Raw genomic sequence first — 18060 nt, forward strand, 5'->3', positions numbered from 1 at the left:
TTTCTGGCTCCCTTTGTGAGTAAGCAGTCGGTTCTCATAAGTCAAATTTTGTCAGCCCAACCAAAAACTTAAAGCATTTTGGTAATGGGGGTAATAGAGCTATAGCACAATGGAGAGAGCATCACTCTCGTCACATTCACTCTCTTGCTATTTATCTATCTTTGTTGAGCTAATTAAATTCAAAGTTATCTGTTCAACTTTTAAATCTCGGGATAGTTTGAACACTAGAGAGCTGTCTGTTTTAATGATTTAATGCTTAATTCAAAGGTTTTTTTTACTAATCTTCTTCTTGAATCATTTTTGTCTCAGAATCGTGAGTAAGCAAATCAGATTTGAAGGGTTTTGTGAGGAAATCACCACATTTTGGACCAGTTCACTGAGTATTATTCCATACATATTTCAGAATTACCAGAAAACTGTCTTACTGTTTTTGTTGCTTCTCTTTGGTACGGGAAAATGTCTGACTGTTAAATGTAATTATATGTGATTTACTGGACCAGTGTCTGAAAGGGGGACTACAATACTGTGGTACTGAGTTTAGCTCATTTTCAGAAATTGTATATTGAAACAGTCTCTTCTTAACATACTTATATTTGAAGGACTTGTCTTCTTCAGCCTGAAGACATAAAGCCAATAGAAGAAATTAATTTCTGCAGCCTTTTGTTCATAAAAATAGCACTATTGGTTATTTGCTTTCTTAAAAAAAATTCTAATGAATTTGTATTTATGCTAATGGAGCATACCTTCTATTCTAATTTATAAAAACAACTTCCTTTTAGAATGTTTCTCTTTGCTCTATGATGCCATTCTGAAATTCCTGTGTTGAAGTATTTTTGAGCTGTTAATCACAGCAAAATATTCTAAAATTTTGGATAATTGAATAATTTTGCTAGCTTCATTTTCACGCTAAAATTTGTTTTTCTTATTTTTTGTAGTGAGAAAGGGGATGCAGCAGAAGATTCAGATGATGTGAGTTTTAATTTTAGTATAAATATAGTTGAACAGTTTATAGAAAATTCAAAATCTTTACAAAAGATTATTTTTCCTAAAAGGTACTATATATTATCTTTTATAAATATATAAAAATTTGAAAAAATTTTGAAAGATTTGAAAAATTATGTATTTCAATATTGGAATTTTCTTCATAGTATATTTATGTATTTGTTTTCCTACAAAATCAGAATCTTATATATGAATTTCTAGCCTGTTTTTTCTCCATTGCACATAACATTATATGAATACTCAAAATTTAGATGTCATTGATTTCGTTTTATTATGATAAGTTTAAATGCTAATGTGCGACGTCCTGTGTGATATATGGGAAATGCTTGGATCAGACATTTATGGTAGTTTCCCTCTTCATACACACACTTCAGAGCATTCTCTCTTAAAACTGCCTTGACATCTCTGCATTACTTGTACTGGCTATTAGAACTGATAAGGCAGGATTTCCTTTATGTGTAAGAGATCAGGTTTTTCAAGTTGTTCATTTGCCACTTGATATAAAAACTCATTGATCTGTGCATTGTACAGAAGGAAACACATAACTGCCCATGCAAGAACACAGCTTCATCTATTATCATATTCAAAAGACAGCATTTTCTCTGTGTATAATGGAGAAAGAATGACTGTCTAACCTGGTCAGGAGAACCTTCTGGGAAGAGATGATGCTGTGATGTGTCTTATAGGAGAATTAGAAGTTAGCTAGATCAAAAAAGAAACTGGTAAAGGGTGGGATTACTCTAGCTTAGAGAACAGCATATGCTAACATATAGCATATAGTAACCGGAGAAGGAAATGGCACCGCACTCCAGTACTCTTGCCTGGAAAATCCTGTGGATGGAGGAGCCTCGTGGGCTGCAGTCCATGGGGCCGCTAAGAGTCGGACATGACTGAGCAACTTCACTTTCACTTTTCACTTTCATGCATTGGAGAAGGAAATGGCAACCCACTCCAGTGTTCTTGCCTGGAGAATCCCAGGGATGGGGGAGCCTGGTGGGCTGCCGTCTATGGGGTCGCACAGAGTCAGACACGACTGAAGCGACTTAGCAGCAGCAGCAACACATGGTAACAAGGAGAGAGTATATCTTATTAAGGAAGTACACACTAAGGTTAAAGTTTGATAAGGAACCTCATTGTGAGGAGCAGGAGGGACGAGGTTTAGAGGGAGCTATGTCTACAAAAGGCTCTGAAGTAGGAGAGAGTTTGTTGTGTTTCAGGAGCTGAAAGCAGACCAAAGTGACCAGAACTTAGTGACAGGAAGGAGAGTGGTGAGGCTGGAGAGGTGGGGAGAAGTCAAAGAGTAGAGAGCTTCATAGACTGTGGTGAGGAGTTTAAATTTCATTCTAAAAGTGATGAGAAACAGTTGAAGGGCATTAGTTAAAAAGATGAGTGCTGTGGTCAACTTTGCATTTTAGGAAGATCCCTATTGGCTAAGTTAGAGAGGACAAATTAGAAGAAATAGGCAGGAGTCAAGGAGAACTGTCAGGGAGCTATGTTGAGAGGAGAAAGAAAGTGAAGTTGCTCAGTCATGTCTGACTCTTTGCGACCCCATGGACTACAGCCTACCACGCTCCTCCATCCATGGGATTTTCCAAGCAAGAGAACTGGAGTGGGTTGCCATTTCCTTCTCTGGAGCATCTCCCCAGGGAGCGGGAACCTGGGTCTCCCGCATTGTAGGCAGACACTTTACCATCTGAGCCACCAGGGAAGTCTTGTTGAGAGGAGAGCTGATAGAAAATCACAGCTGTGAGATGGGAGGGAGACAGACTTGAAAGAGGTCTAAGAGGTGACTTATTCTCAGGGAGACAACGATAAGATTTCTGATTTGGGCAGCTTGTTAGATGGGTACAAAAGACAGATGAGGAGAATGATGAAAAATAATGTGCTCAATAATGTACATTTTGTGATTCAGATAACTTGGAGACATCTGTGTAATGTTAATATGGATCTGGAAGGTAGGACCAAGGCCTGATGTAAAATTATCCATACGTTCTTATGGTCTTGGCGGGGGTGAGGTCACCTAAGGATAGTGTATGATGTTTAACCTGTTTAGTGTCCCAAGATCCTTTGCAGTCACTAAAACAGTGGACTTCTGTCCCAGGGAACAGTGCATCCACAAACAAAATATTAATTTGCATGGCATTTTTTTTTCTGTCTCCTGAGGACCACACATGGAAGACCTGGGTCAATGGATATGAAATTTTAAAGCTAAAGAAAGTCTTAAACATCTCACTCACTGAAAACACTCACAATTTCTATCCACAGAGATTAGAAACAATCCACATTTTATAGCCTGAGAACCACCGCCTAGGGTCCACAGGCCTCAAGTTAAGAATCCTGCCTCACCATGACTCACCTGGTCAGAGAATCACAAGAGAAAAAGATCAACTTGGGTAGTTTCTTCTTCTCTACCATCATCCTTCCTTCTCTCTTCCTTTTTCTCTCCGCTCCTCTCTCTATTAATCTGGGTAGCTATTCTGGAAGTTGTCAGTTTAGCAATAAGCACAACAGTCCAGAATTTTAGCTCTTATGGAGTCCTTCCTCTGATTATTGGAGACAACAATATATAAATAATTAAAATATATAGTATGTCAAATGAGTTATAAGTGTTCTGAGGAAAAAACAGGGAAAGGGAATAGAGACCACAGTGGGTGAGTGTATGATTCTGCCATTTTATTAGGGTGATCAAGAGAAGGAGCATTGAGAGGGTGACATTTGACCAGAGACCTGAAGGAGATGAAAGAATGAGCAATGCAGATTCATAAAATAAGAGTTTCAGGTTGGAAGGAAGAGCAACTCCAGAGTTGGCTGTGTTGCTGGCCTGGAATTGTAGGAGATTATGTCAAGGAGGTACAGATTGTGTAGTGTCTTGGTAGAGTTGGGGACTCATTGCAGGGTTTTGAGAAAGGAGTGATTTGCTATCACTTAATTATTTACAAATTAAGCTATGTCTTAATTTGTAAGAGGAAATATCAGCTTCTTTACCTCCACCTCTTTTACTTGCATTAATACGTGGGTGAGGTCAGTATGCTAGCCAACTGGCTCCAGAAGCCACCTTGTCTACTGGGGAAGAATAAGAATGTACAACAGATCAACACAAAAGTCTGGGTGATCCAGCAGGAGCACAGTCTGCTGCATAGAGGGACTGGTTATGGATTGAGCAACAACCCTTGCTGGGCTGTGGCATACTCAGAGCAGACCCCAGCAGGTATTCCCACCTGTAGCAGATTCTTCGAGCCCTTCCTAGTTCAAAATGAAACAAAAAAACCTGGTCTAAAATTCAGTGAGGAGATTCTGAGACAGACCTCTGGAAGTGAAAGGAGAAAATGGAATGCCCAGTAAATACTACATTTCAACTTTTACAGGATGGAGAATATGAAGGTGCAGAGCATGATGAATATGTTGATGGTGATGAGAAGAACCAGATGAGAGAAAGAATTGCAAAAAAGTTAAAGAAGGACACAAGTGAGAATGTTAAGACAGCTGGAGAGGGTGAAGTGGAGAAGAAATCAGTTAGCCGCAGGTGAGTCAAGCAGTTGAAATATCAGAGTTTCTGTCTTTTATACTTAATTTTAAATGAAGATTGAGTCCTCTATTCAGCTTACTTTCTAAAATGTTGTTTTCATAGTGTTTGATATATACCAGTTGTCCTAAATTAACCCACTCAGGCTTAAAAGAAAATACACCAATTTTATTTACATCAATAGTCTAAAGAGTCAAATTCTGCTTTATTTCTCTTTGATCTCTTCTTTAAAAGCCTCTAAGTTTTTTTTTTTTAAATATTTGAGTTAAACAAAATATTAGCTATATGTGGAAGACTGTATTTGTTTAAAACACACAAGTTAAGTCATTATATAAAACAAAAAGATGTCCTCAGGGGAGTAAAATTTGTCAAAAATGGCTAAGAAGGGTGTGGGCCTGAAAATACTCTTAAATATTTTTTCAAGTCTGATTTATGCTGTCTACCCCTCCTAACCTTCGTGGTATCATAAAATAAATCTCAGCACTTGTCTCATTTTAAAGACTTGTTGAATTTTGTGAGTTAACATTTTATTCTCTTGAAATTCATCTTAATTGAAAAGCTCTCCTTTGTAATTCTGTTATTACAACTTTGTTACACATATAAAGTAACATAGCTTTAAAAAATGGTAGTGTTTGTTTTCTTTGAATGACCTACAATTGGGGGTAAGATAGGTGTAACTCCCTATAAACAACATTGTTTTATTCTATTGTGTTTCTCAACCTCATACAGAAAAACTAAAAATAAAAAACATTTTCATATTATCATCACTTAGATCTCTAAATTTTTTCTTTATGTAACCAGAAAAGTACTTCCCCAGAAATTTCCACTGATAGTATAACCTTTTGCATTCAGAAATGGTACTTAGAAGTTGTCTTTAAATATCTTTTTCTGGCAACATTCACCTGATGCTCAAGTAATCATTGTTGAATAATTTAATATAGTTGATTAACTTTGGGCCACTATTGGATGAAGATTTTAGTGATCATATATATGCTTATATAAGCGTGGAATTGATGGGCCTCTTATCCGCTCGAACTTTTAGTTAGATCATGAATATAATCAAGAATACTTTATTTCTCTCTCTTACTCAGGAATTGCATTTCCTGTTTTTTCAGTTCCTTTCAGTCCGTTCGCTCAGTCATGTCCAACTCTTTGCAACCCCATAGCCTACAGCACAATAGGCTTCCCTGTCCATCACCAGCTCCTGGAGCTTGCTCAAATTCATGTCCATTGAGTCAGTCATGCCATCCAACTATCTCATCCTCTGTCATCCCCTTCTCCTCCTGCCTTCAGTCTTTTCCCAGAATCAGGGTCTTTTCCAATGAGTCAATTCTTCTTATCAGGTGGCCTAAGTACTGGAGCTTTAACTTCAGCATCAGTCCTTCCAATGAATATTCAGGACCTATTTCCTTTAGGACAGACTGGTTTGATCTACTTGAAGTCCAAGGGACTCTGAAGAGTCTTCTGCAATACCACAGTTCAAAAGCATCAGTTCTTTTATGCTCAGCTTTCTTTATGATCCAACTCTCACATCCAGCATGATTACTGGAAAAACCATACCTTTGACTAGACGGACCTTTGTTGGCAAAGTAATGTCTCTGTTTTTTAATATGCTGTCTAGATTGGTCATAGCTTTCCTTCCAAAGAGCAAGCATCTTTTAATTTAATGGCTGCAGTCACCATCTGCAGTGATTTTGGAGCCCAAGAAAAGAAAGTCTGTCACTGTTTCCATTGTTTCCCCATCTATTTGCCTTGAAGTGATGGGACTGGATGTCATGATCTTTGTTTTTTGAATATTGAGATTTAAGCCAGCTTTTTCACTCTCCTCTTTCACTTTCATCAAGAGATTCTTTAGTTCCTCTTCGCTTTCTGCCATAAGGGTGGTGTCATCTGAATATCTGAGGTTATTGATATTTCTCCCAGCAGTCTTGATTGCAGCTTGTACTTCATCCATCCTAGCTTTTCTCATAATGTACTCTGTATATAAGTTAAACAAGCAGGGTGACAATATTCAGCCTTGAGGTACTCGTTTCCCAATTTGGAACCAGTCCATTCTTCTATGTCCGTTTCTGACTGTTGCTTCTTGATCTGCATACAGATTTCTCAGCAGGAGGCAGGTAAGGTGGTCTGGTACTCATATCTCTTTAAGAATTTTCCACAGTTTATTGTGATCCACAGACAAAGGCTTTAGCATAGCTAATGATGCAAAAGTAGATGTTTTTCTGGAACTCTGTTGCTCTTTCTGTGATCCAGCAGATGTTGGCAATTTGATCTCTGTTTCCTCTGCCTTTTCTAAATCCAACTTGAACATCTACAAGTTCTCAGTTCACACACTGTTGAAGCCTATCTTGGAGAACTTTGAGCATTACTTTGCTAGCGTGTGAGATGAGTGCAATTGTGTGGTAGTCTGAACATTCTTTGGCATTGCCTTTCTCTGGGATTGGAATGAAAATGGACCTTTTCCAGTCCTGGGCCACTGCTGAGTTTTCCAAATCTGCTGGCATATTGAGTGCAGCACTCTCACAGCATCATTTTTTAGGATTTGAAATAGCTCAGCTGGAATTCCATCACCTCCACTAGCTTTGTTTGGAGTGATGCTTCCTAAGGCCTTCTTAACCTCACACTCCAGGATGTCTGGCTCTAGGTGAGTGATCACACCATTGTGATTATCTGGGTCATGATCTTTTTTGTACAGTTCTGTGTATTCTTGCCACCTCTTCTTAATATCTTCTGCTTCTGTTAGGTCCATACCATTTCTTTCCTTTATCGAGCCCATCTTTGCATGAAATGTTCCTTTGGTATTTCTGATTTTCTTGAAGAAATCTCTAGTCTTTTCCATTCTATTGTTTTTCTTTATTTCTTTGCAGTGATCACTTAGGAAGGCTGCCTTATCTCTCCCTGCTGTTCGCTGGAACTCTGCATTCACATGGGTGTATCTTTCCTTTTCTCTTTTGCCTTTCACTTCTCTTCTCAGCTATTTGTAAGGCCTTCTCAGACAACTTTGCCTTTTTGCATTTCTTTTTCTTAAGGAGGTTTTGATCACGGCCTCCTGTACAGTGTTATGAACCTCCATCCATAGTTCTTCAGGCATTCTGTTGATCAGATCTAATTCCTTGAATCTATTTGTCAATTCCACTGTATAATCGTAAGGGATTTGATTTAGATCATACCTGAATGGTCTAGTGGTTCCCCTACTTTCTTCAATTTAAGCTTGAAATTTGCAATTTAAGTCTGATTTCTAAAAGATTAGCTTCCTAATGTGACAAAAAATACATTGAGTTTTTAATAGGTGAACTAAATACTTGTCATGTTTAAGTGCTTTTTATGTCCTCATCTGTTTTGTTGGCCTTAATACAATTTTAGATACTTATATACCCTGTAATTAATATAACTTAAAGTTTAACTAAGTTGAATTTTCTGTAAGAATAAGTAAAACTTACTTGGTAAAACTTGCCATAGTAAGTACAAAACATCCATTTGTAACTGTTGTTTTCTTCCCCCAAGTTTTCAGTATTCACATCCTCCTTTCTTCCTCCTTTCTCCTCCATTTCCTACCCTACAAAGAGAAATGAAAGAAAAATAAGGAGGTCAGGACAAAGTACAGAATTTCAGAGAGAAAATACAGTCTTTCTTTCTTGTCTGGAAATGTCCATGATTGTCTCATGACCACTTATTTTGAGTGGAAGGAAATTTCAAAATCATTAGAGGTTTTGGTCAGCTATACCAGCTTCACTATAGTTTGTCTCAAGTTAATTTTGTGTTAAAAGCAAAAGAAACTTCTAAGAGTCTTTAAAACTTGTAATGTGGTTAAAAAAAGGATAATTGTATTTATTAATAAAAGAAAATCACTGCTCAGCCTAAGTTAAATTGTACTGGTTATAGATAGTTGCCAGCCCTGTAGGATGTCAATGTGAAATCATTATCTATTCAAAAATCAATTCTTTTGGTATATACAAACTTTTCACCTGGATGTCTTTGAAGTACTTTTTTATCCTTCAGTTGTTTTCTGATTTGAGTGGTATGATCAAGGACTAGACTAGCCTTGGTCAACTTTTTATGCTAGAGCCATTCAAAGTGTGATTTTACTGAAAATTTGTGGTAAAGATGGTAAACCTACAAGCAGGTTTCTTGAGTACTTAATATTTAATTTGGGAAATGATATTTCACAATATAATTTTTAGCAGATTTACAGAGTGGAATATTTTCCTAATTGTTCTGTTGAAAAATACTTAGGGGTTCAAGATGGGGGAAAAAATCCAAAGCTCTTATTACCGTCTCTCCTTTCTTTTCTTTCATGCACTTATTCTGACTTGAATCTCTGTCTCTTGCTTCCTTCCTTTTCTCAGTGTATAGTCTCACTCTTTCTTCTCCAGTCCACTTTCTCTGAGCCTCTGCCTGTACTGCTGAATGCTGCTGAGCAGACCCACACAGCCAGGGACTAGTGCAGCCTCAGCTGTGTCTCCAGTGCATCTTCAATACCCAGCCCCTGGTGCTCCCCATCAACCTCAGGTTCACTCTCTCTCATCAGATCGCCTGGCCTTCTGCTCTATGAAACAGGAGTACCTTCTTCAACTCTTACTCTTTTCCCTGTTTATTCAAATCAATTCTTATCTCCTCCTCTTCTACCCACTGAAAATGATTCCACCCTCTTTCCTTTGTTTTTAGTTTTCTCTCTCACTCTTGCCTTTCCGTCAACTTGTGCATAGACTTAAGGAGTGGAAAAAAGAAAACCACTTTAATTTTATGTCCCCACCACCTTAGTTCCCATTTATTTCTAAATACACATCATTCAGCTTTTCCTTCATCACTCCTGAAACTACTCTCCCTAAGGCCGTGTATTTGACACATCTAGTGACTGCTTTCCAGTGTTTGTTTTTCCTAGTGTCTCTGTTGTGGAATTCGGCATTTTTTTGCTTTTTCCCTCTTAAAAACCATCCTCCTCACGAACTTGCTACTTAAATTGTGTTTCACCTGGGATCTTTATAGAAATGCCAAGTTTCAAGCCCCACCTCACACTTTTTGAATCAGAATCTGCATTTTAGTTGAGTCCCCAGGTGATTTGTATATTCAAGTTTGAGAAGCACTCCTCTGGAATAGTAATTTTTACCACTAGTGCCACTGGACTAGTTCAAGTTTGTATCATCTTAGCTCCAAGGCCAGCAACTTCCAACTCCCCAGGGTGTTTCCCAGGGTATTCCTATAGCATCTTTCTCATGCTTCTGTGACAGTTAGTATGACATCAGGTTATTTATGTATATATATGTATACATATTTCTTCTTTGTGTAGCCTTATACTATTATTTTCTTGAAGGCAGAGATTATGTCCGTTTATCTGTGGTCAAATATCATCAGTACACAAATATTTATTTAAATGAATGAACAACAAAATAAATTGAATCCTTCATTGACAAATCATTTCTGTAGATCTTGTAAGTGACTTGTATTTATCACATGAGATTTATTGGTTTGCCTTCTATCCATTGCCTAGAGTGAATTCCTTCAGAGATCATCTTATTTATCTTTAGGTCCTCTGAGTCTTATGTAATAAGTTTATGGTAACTAGTCATTAAAGTTGTGTAATGAGTGGGTGACTAAATGAATGAATGCATTTGTGATTCATTAGGGGAATGGTCATGACTCCACATTAGATTCACTGGAAAAGTGTTAAAAAGAAAAACTACTGATACCCAAGATCCCACTCCCAGAGATTCTGCATGATTTAGTCTGAAGTGAAGTCTGGGCATATCCTTTTTTAACATTTTAACTTTCAATTTAAATATAATATACATACAGAATTTATCTGTATGAACTATATTTCATAGTGCACGTATTGCTGAATTTTTACAAACCAAATACACCCCTATACCCATCACCCAGTACAAGAAAAAAATTCCCTTACCCACACGTCTCCCTCTTGCCCTATTCTGGTTTTTTCTTCCTTTATCCCCTAACAGTAACTACTTTTCTAAGAATATAACATTAATTTAGGGCAATAATACTTTGTAAAATCTCTCCATATATTCTAGTGTGCAGTTAGGGTTAAGAACCCTAATCTCCACCAAGCACTAGACTTAAAAAAAAAAAAGTTGCATCATCTCCAAATCTTTTTTGCAGTCTGACAGACAAGATATTAATATCAATGGAACTCAATTTAATCTCTGAAAAAGTTAAAGGGTTAGTATAATGGGAAGTCATTTTGGAAGAAACAGAATGATACTGAGTTTTCCTAATGTTTTTCAAGATGTGTGCTGTTAAAACCCAAATCAGTATCTCAATCTTTTCCATATATTTGGATCACCTGAGGACTACCCCCCCCCAACCCCTGCCGCGATCAAGACAATCAAAATGTTTGGACCATGAGAAGTTTTAGAAAGCACAGGTTATTCTAATGTGCGCTCAAGGTTAACTGAGAGGCATTGTAGCCTGTCTTTTGGAAAGTCCTGTTTTTAAAACTTTTTCTAAAGAATCCTTTTGTTGCCTATAGGTGGAGCTCAGCTGCTGCAAGTTAATCATATAAACCAAGCTGAGTTGTCTGCTCTACTTCTTTTTCGCCTATGTGTATAGGTTTATAATAAATGGCTAAACAGTAAAATCAGATGTAACAAGCAGACTGGATAGTCAGAAATCAGTGGTTTGTTGTGCTGATTACAGTCACCATGGAAATCCTGTCTTTTATTGTGTAATTTCTATCATCTCTAATTTTATTGTGATTACTCTTACTTCTGTATTATTTTCATCAAATTAAAATATAAATCAGAGAAATCTTGACACAAACCCTGACATCGCCATTGTTAGTTTTTGTAGTAGTTGTTCAGGGTTAGCTGGAGTAGTATTAGTTTTGGTGTTTGTACAGGTTCTCGTTTGGTCAGCTGTGTCTGTCACATCAAGTCAACTGTGGCACTATTCCTTTTTCATAAAACAGTTCTCTTATTTGATAAAGTCAAGTTAATTTGTGTTCTATTCATAAGTTGTGTTAGGTTGACTGAATATGAACTATCTTATCTGATAGTACCAAAAATTTAGATATAAATATCAAAGTTGAGTTTGAAACCTAATGAATTGAACTTTAAATTATGAAACAAGGGATAATAATACAGTCAGAAATACCTCCTTTGGCCTGGGTGAACACCCCAGTGGGCTGTTGCTAATTTTAGCCTTACACAGTAAGTCTCCTTTTGTTGAATTTGAAATATGTGACCACATTTTCTTATGGCACTTTGAATACTTTTATTTCCTCAATATTTCTAGCCTTCTGAAAAATATTAATAAGTTTTCCTTGAGCCTTAGGGAATTTTTTGAGTCTTAATATACTTTGTATTCTGTTTCTTTTACTTTATGATCAAACTTGAGGAAGTACATAGCTGTCTTCAGTACATAAGTTTAGTTTAGCGAATTCAAAAAGATAGTGTCATATTTAAGTTTCAAAAATTTTAAAGATAGTACACATTTAAAAATGATAGTATAAAATTTAAAAAATAATACAGTAACAAAGATTGAAGTCCGGAGACATTCTAACCATCCTGTGTAAATCATTAAAATCATGACCTCTGAGAAGTCCCCCTGCTGATCTTCTCAGAACTTTTACAAGCAAGGAATGAAATTAACCAGTTAGAGCATTTCTGCTTCTTTTCACCTTCTGTTGCCCCAAGATATTGTACTGAAGCAGAGAGTAAAAAAAAAAAAAGAAAGAAATGTAAGATATGTATACTGGATAAGTGGTCTCTGAAAATTTGCAAGTGTTATTTCTTTGGTATGGAGTAGTAGTGGTTTAAATACTGTATTTTCAGAAAATATTTGGGTTTAACATCAGATGTTGTTTTGGAGCAGTCTGGTAGCAGCTAGTTTGCACACTAACTTTTACTAGAACTTGACTTTTCTTTTTTTATGTTCTTTCTTAATCTATCCTTCTATTCTCTTATTGTCAGTTACTGTGTAAGAACTGCTATATGCCAGACAGTGCCAGGCCCCAGGAACATGAAAACAAAGGAGAAATGGTTTCTGCCCACAAATGTTCACAATTGCAGCATAAGAGTAAGAATTATAAACAATTAATTACAGTTCAGTATGGCATGTGCTCTAATGGAAGTGCATGTGAAATATTATAGATGTTAAGTAGGCAATGTATATTTTAGGAAAAGATTAAAATACCAGGTTTAAAAAGGATTGGATGTATAATTGCCTTTTTTGTAGATCAAGAATAGTCAAATACAGCGATCTCATAAGTTCCACCCAAATGCTAGTAAGATAGGCCATTTTTTGGAACCACTGTCTAAAAGAAATAACATTTTAGCGTTGTCAAATCATCTAAATTAGTGTTGTATAATCTCCTTATGTATACTAGATGGTTTATCATATTGTCTTTACCTGTTGTTTTTAAAATTATGAAATAGTTATAAACTATACCATCATTTGACTTTTCTGGTGAGCTTCCAGTTTTCTTCTTTTTGGGTATGTATAGCAAGAATTTGGATAAAACTATTTCTTGGGCAGTTTGAAATAAAATACCATTTTTAAAATGCCCAGTTAGTTTATTGATAACCTTAATCCATATCAAAGGAATCACTTTCAGAATAAAACCAAAAAGGTCCTTGAACTTCAGTTATACACTTCAGATATACAATCATCCTACCGTTTTTACAGTTAGGTTTCATATGACAGAAAGAAAACAGGGAAGTGTACATACGGGGGGAGATTCTCCTGTCAAAATAGAGAAGTAATTGCATCTCTTTAGAATGTATTGATTTCTATTACCCTTGAGAGTTGCGTTCTATTGGTCTTGTGGTATCAATTGTTCATAGGCAGTGGAATTATACATTTGAAATGTAGCATTGAGATTATGTGTGGGGTAGCATTCTTTTAAGGAATCCCAGGGAAGGGGGAGCCTGGTGGGCTTCCGTCTATGGGGTCACACAGAGTCGGACATGACTGAAGTGACTTAGCAGCAGCAGCATTTGAAGAAATGTTCAGTGTAGTCACACTGAAGAACTTTTAAACATTCATTGCTTTCCTCCCTTCCTCATCAGGACTTTGTGAATTCACCTGTAAATGAAGTTGGCAAGAGTAGTTTGGTTAAATACAGAAAAGAATAGCCACCCAAGATGCCAAGTTCTTGTTTAGCCCAAAGTTAAATGCACATGCAGTTACACAAGTACTTGAGGAAAATTTATCGTTATTAATGATTTTATTCACTCGGACTTCAGCCTTTCTCTCTGTTCCCTTCTCTAACCGTTCAGGGTGTGTTATCCACTTTCAGTGTTTGAGTTCCTCCTTAGTCCAGGTACTGTGCTTGGTCCCAGGATGCTCAGATTAGAAAGGCTCAGCCCCTTCTCAAGCTGCTTAGTTTCTAGTAAAGGGAGACAATTAGATAAGCCAATAAGAGCTTTCACAGCCGGAAGTTTTCACAGCCAGAGATTTGTTCTCTTATTCCACAAGTGTTTATTGTTCTACAGTGTGACCAGACAATAAATTTTGCCAAGTCAGTTTATTTCTCTAATTTAATCCCGAGAACAAAGCTGCAAGTAATATTATGATTCTCATTTTACAAAGGAAAAAAAAAATTGTACTTGAAGAGGTTAAGTTACTTGTGGCCAAAAAGTGGCAAAACCTATACCTGAACCTGCAGTGGTTTGATACCTTTTGGAGCCTAGAGAGGGGTTGGCTAGGGTTGACTTGTGTGTGTCCACCTGAAGTGTGTCTCATGTGGTACGAGACACACACTTTCTGGCAAAGTGGTAACATCATTTTAGGAATATGTATTGCTCTGTATAAATGTAGGGAGTGAATTAGAGGAAGGAGACTGAAGCAGAAAGGCAAATTAGTGGATTATTACATTAGTGCAAGGGAAAGGTAGTAAGGCTAATTAAGATAGTATCTTTGGGGATAGATACAAGAGACATTAAGGAGGTAATAGATTGGATGTAGGAGACTTGGAGGAAAAAGATATATTCCAGATGACTGTTTTCTGGCTTGGATAATTGGCTAAGTAGTGTGATAACTGAGACGGGAACCCTGGATGTTCCTATTGCTTCTCTCCTGTTAGTTCTTTCTGTTATACATTGATGTCTCAACAAATAAACATACATACTGAATTGTTTCTCATTTAATTGCTCCCCCTGGTGGCTCAGACGGTAAAGAATCTGCCTACATGCAGGAGACCCGGATTTGATCTCTGGGTCCAGAAGATCACCTGGAGAAGGGCACAGCAACCCACTCCACTATTCTTGCCTGGAGAATTCCATGGACAGAGGAGCCTTGTGGGCTACAGTCCATAGGGTTGCAAAGAATTGGACACAAATGAAGCAACTTTCACTTTCATCTTTTAAGTCAGTTGCAGAGCCAGAGACGACTGAGCAACCGAACAAAAATAAGTCAGTTTAGGTTAGGTTATGCTGTAGTAACAAACAATTCCCAAATCTCACTGGTTTAAAATTAATGTTTATTTCCTGCTCTAGCTACATCCTGGTGGGATCTGTACATCTGCTCCATTATTATTTTCATTCAGGGATAGAGGATGAAGGAACAGCCTCTTTCTGAGAAGCATGGTAGAGGGAAAAGAGTGACAATGAATCATATACTAGTTCTTAAAGCGTCTGTCTAGAAGTGTCATATATCACTTCACCATTTATTAGCCAGAACAAGTGATGTAGCCAAGCCTGATGTCTACATGGTAAGTTATCAACCTTTCACCAAGTGCTTAGAAACAGTAACACAATCTACTACAGCCTCTGTGCTTTATCCAGGAATTGCTATAAACACCTGTGCCTGTGTAATAAATTTATCCATCCTCCTCCTGACAGAAAAGACGAAAATAGACGTCAGTTCAGTTACTCAGTTGTATCCGACTCTTTGTGACCCCATGGACTGCGCGTGCCAGGCTTCCCTGTCCATCACCAACTCCCTGAGCTTGTCAAACTCATGTCCATCGAGTCTTGGTGATGCCATCCAACCATCTCATGTCATCCCCTTCTCTTCTTGCCTTCAATCTTTCCCAGCATCAGGGTGTTTTCCAATGAGTTGGCTCTTTGCATCAGGTGGCCAAAGTATTAGAGCTTCAGCATCAGTCCTTCCGATGAATACTCAGGGTTGATTTCCCTTAGGATTGACTGATTTGATCTTCTTCCTGCCCAAGGGACTCTCAAGAGTCTTCTCCCTCACCACAATACGAAAGCATGAATTCTTCAGTACTCTGCCTTCTTTATGGTCCAACTCTCACATCCGTACATGACCACTGGTAAAACCATAGCTTTGACTATGTGGACCATTGTTGGCAAAGTGATGTTTTTGCTTTTCAGTAGGCTGTCTAGGTGTGTTATAGCTTTCTATTAAGTGTGGCAGATCCTAAGTCTAACTGATAGTGTAAGACTGTTTCTTCCAGGGCTGTGACTAGGCCAGATTCTCTAAGGTGGGAATGTGGGAAGGGAGGAAATGAATAGGTGCTTCATTATTTCAGATAGTTTTCTTAGTTGATTTTCTTGTTGTTCCTGGAAGAGAATCATCTCAATCAATAACACTCAACATGTCCATCCCTCCTCTTACTTTTTGGCGAATCATCTTGCTCCTTATTTCATTACAGAAACAGAAGTGATGGGAGAGCTTTCTCATTTTCCCACCATGAAATCTACTTATCTACATCTGAATTCATCTTCTAGCGAAGGCAGCCCACCTACTATCTTCTCTGGTCCTCACTTTCTTACACTTATTACCAAGCTGTTAGCCACCTTACTCTTGTTGCTCACATCACACCTGGCGTATTATCCTTCTTGCTGTTCCACAGACACATGAAGCTCATTCATCTTTCAAGCCTCTGCGCTTGGGGTTGCCTCAGCTTGAAACTTTCTTCTCTGAGATATTCTTAGTAACCATTCCTCCTCTTAGTAGCCATTCAATTCCTTATTCAAGTGTCATCTTGACAGAGAGGCTACCATACTGCTTAAATAATTGCCTCTGTCCCTACTGACGGCACATACCCAAATGACCTGGGGACATATTTTTAAACTTTGGTTGATTTTTACCAAATGCATATGCTAGGACTTTGGAGAAGGAAATGGCAACCCACTAGAGTATTCTTGCCTGGGAAGTCCCATGGACAGAGGAGCTATAGTTCTCCTCGTGAGTATAGTCCACGAGGTCACAAAAGAGTCAGACACAACTTAGCAACTAAACAACAGCAAATGGTAGGGCCTACTCCCCTCAAAAAAGCAAACAAAAAAACAAAACTCATTCAGTAGGTCTAATATGATTTGCTCACAGTTTTTGAAGCTAGTTAATTAGTGATGAAAATACACATTACTTAATGTTTTCGCAATATTGGGAGCATCAGAGAATAAAATTAAACAAGTTTAGAAAGCAAGTTTGGAACTAACTTATCTGTCCTTTACAGGCTCAGATTTTGTAGAAGACAATGGGTACTCTACTCTAGGGAGTTAGAGGGTTTCTTCTCCCCACCAAAGTCACTTTTTCTACAAGTTCTACAATTTTAAGAATGATTACTGTAGTGTTTCATCAGCATTAATCTTCTAAGCAAGTGGATTTTGTTCTATTTTGCTAGCCTTATTGACCCTTAGCCTTTATTTAAGCTTGTCTTTTAAAGAGTAGACATGATATAAAGTCTTCAGTAAAGACCTACTTTGAAGAAGAATCTCACAGAATTCACTACAGTTCTTTCCTACCTTTTTCCAGTTTTGATATGTTAGAAAAATTTGACCTCTCCTCCTTCCTTAGTTTTTATTATTTAGATATTGCTATACCATGTGTATCAGTTTGTTCAATGTAAGTGTGCATTTATATTGATTTCAATGTGTGTACTGTATAAATGCACCTATGTGAGTGTTAAGGGCTTTCCTGGTGGCTCAGATGGTAAAGAATCTGGCTGCAATGCAGGAGACCTGGGTTCGATCCTTGGGTTGGAAATATCTCCTGGAGAAGGGAATGGCAACCCACTCCAGTATTCTTAACTGGAGAATTCCTTGGACAGAGGAGCAGGCTTATAGTCCATGGGATTGCAGAGTTGGGCATGACTGAGCAACTAACACTTTCACTTTCATATGAGTGCTAAACCTTAAATAGGTTTCCCAGGATTATTTTGAAGTATAGCTTCAGTGGCTTAATGTGAGAGTTTTAATGTAATTTTCTATTTGATAAATATAGTAAGCCTGTTTCTTCCAGGGCTGTGAATAGGGTAGGTCCTTTCAGGTGGGATATAGACAGGAAGGAAGTTTATATAAATCTATCTTCTACTTCATTTTTTTGTTGAAGGTTCTTAATACATTTTTCTGGTATCACTAATTGAAAATTTTGTAATGTCAGCACAGTTTGCTTTCCATTTTAAAATTTATATTGCTGATTTATCTGCTTCTTTAAAGATTTATCTTGTTTAAACAGTCTCAAGTTTATTATATGATAATGGATAGGATTCTGTTCCTACTGAAAAGTACTTTTCTTATGGTCAAAGGCAGTTATTAATCGGCATGCAAGCTTAAGTATTAAATCCTTCCTTTTTAATTTGTGTTTTCAATTTGTTCTAGAAATTCATTAGA

General features: G+C 37.4%; 1 protein-coding gene across 5 annotated transcripts in view; it reads left to right on the plus strand.

Annotated features, from left to right (window-relative positions):
- Positions 1-18060, plus strand: part of CWC27 (CWC27 spliceosome associated cyclophilin) — a 247734-nt gene that overhangs the window by 45580 nt on the left and 184094 nt on the right. For all 5 annotated transcript variants that reach the window (XM_055421991.2, XM_055421990.2, XM_088827727.1 and 2 more), the window contains 2 exons: positions 936-969; positions 4368-4525. In XM_055421991.2, the coding sequence (XP_055277966.1) occupies positions 936-969; positions 4368-4525 (192 nt within the window). The remainder of the gene's footprint in view (positions 1-935; positions 970-4367; positions 4526-18060) is intronic.

This window comes from Moschus berezovskii, chromosome 18, assembly GCF_049115385.1.
Source record: "Moschus berezovskii isolate FMDL1 chromosome 18, NW_MosBer_1.0, whole genome shotgun sequence".
In the NCBI taxonomy this organism is placed as follows: Eukaryota; Metazoa; Chordata; class Mammalia; order Artiodactyla; family Moschidae; genus Moschus; species Moschus berezovskii.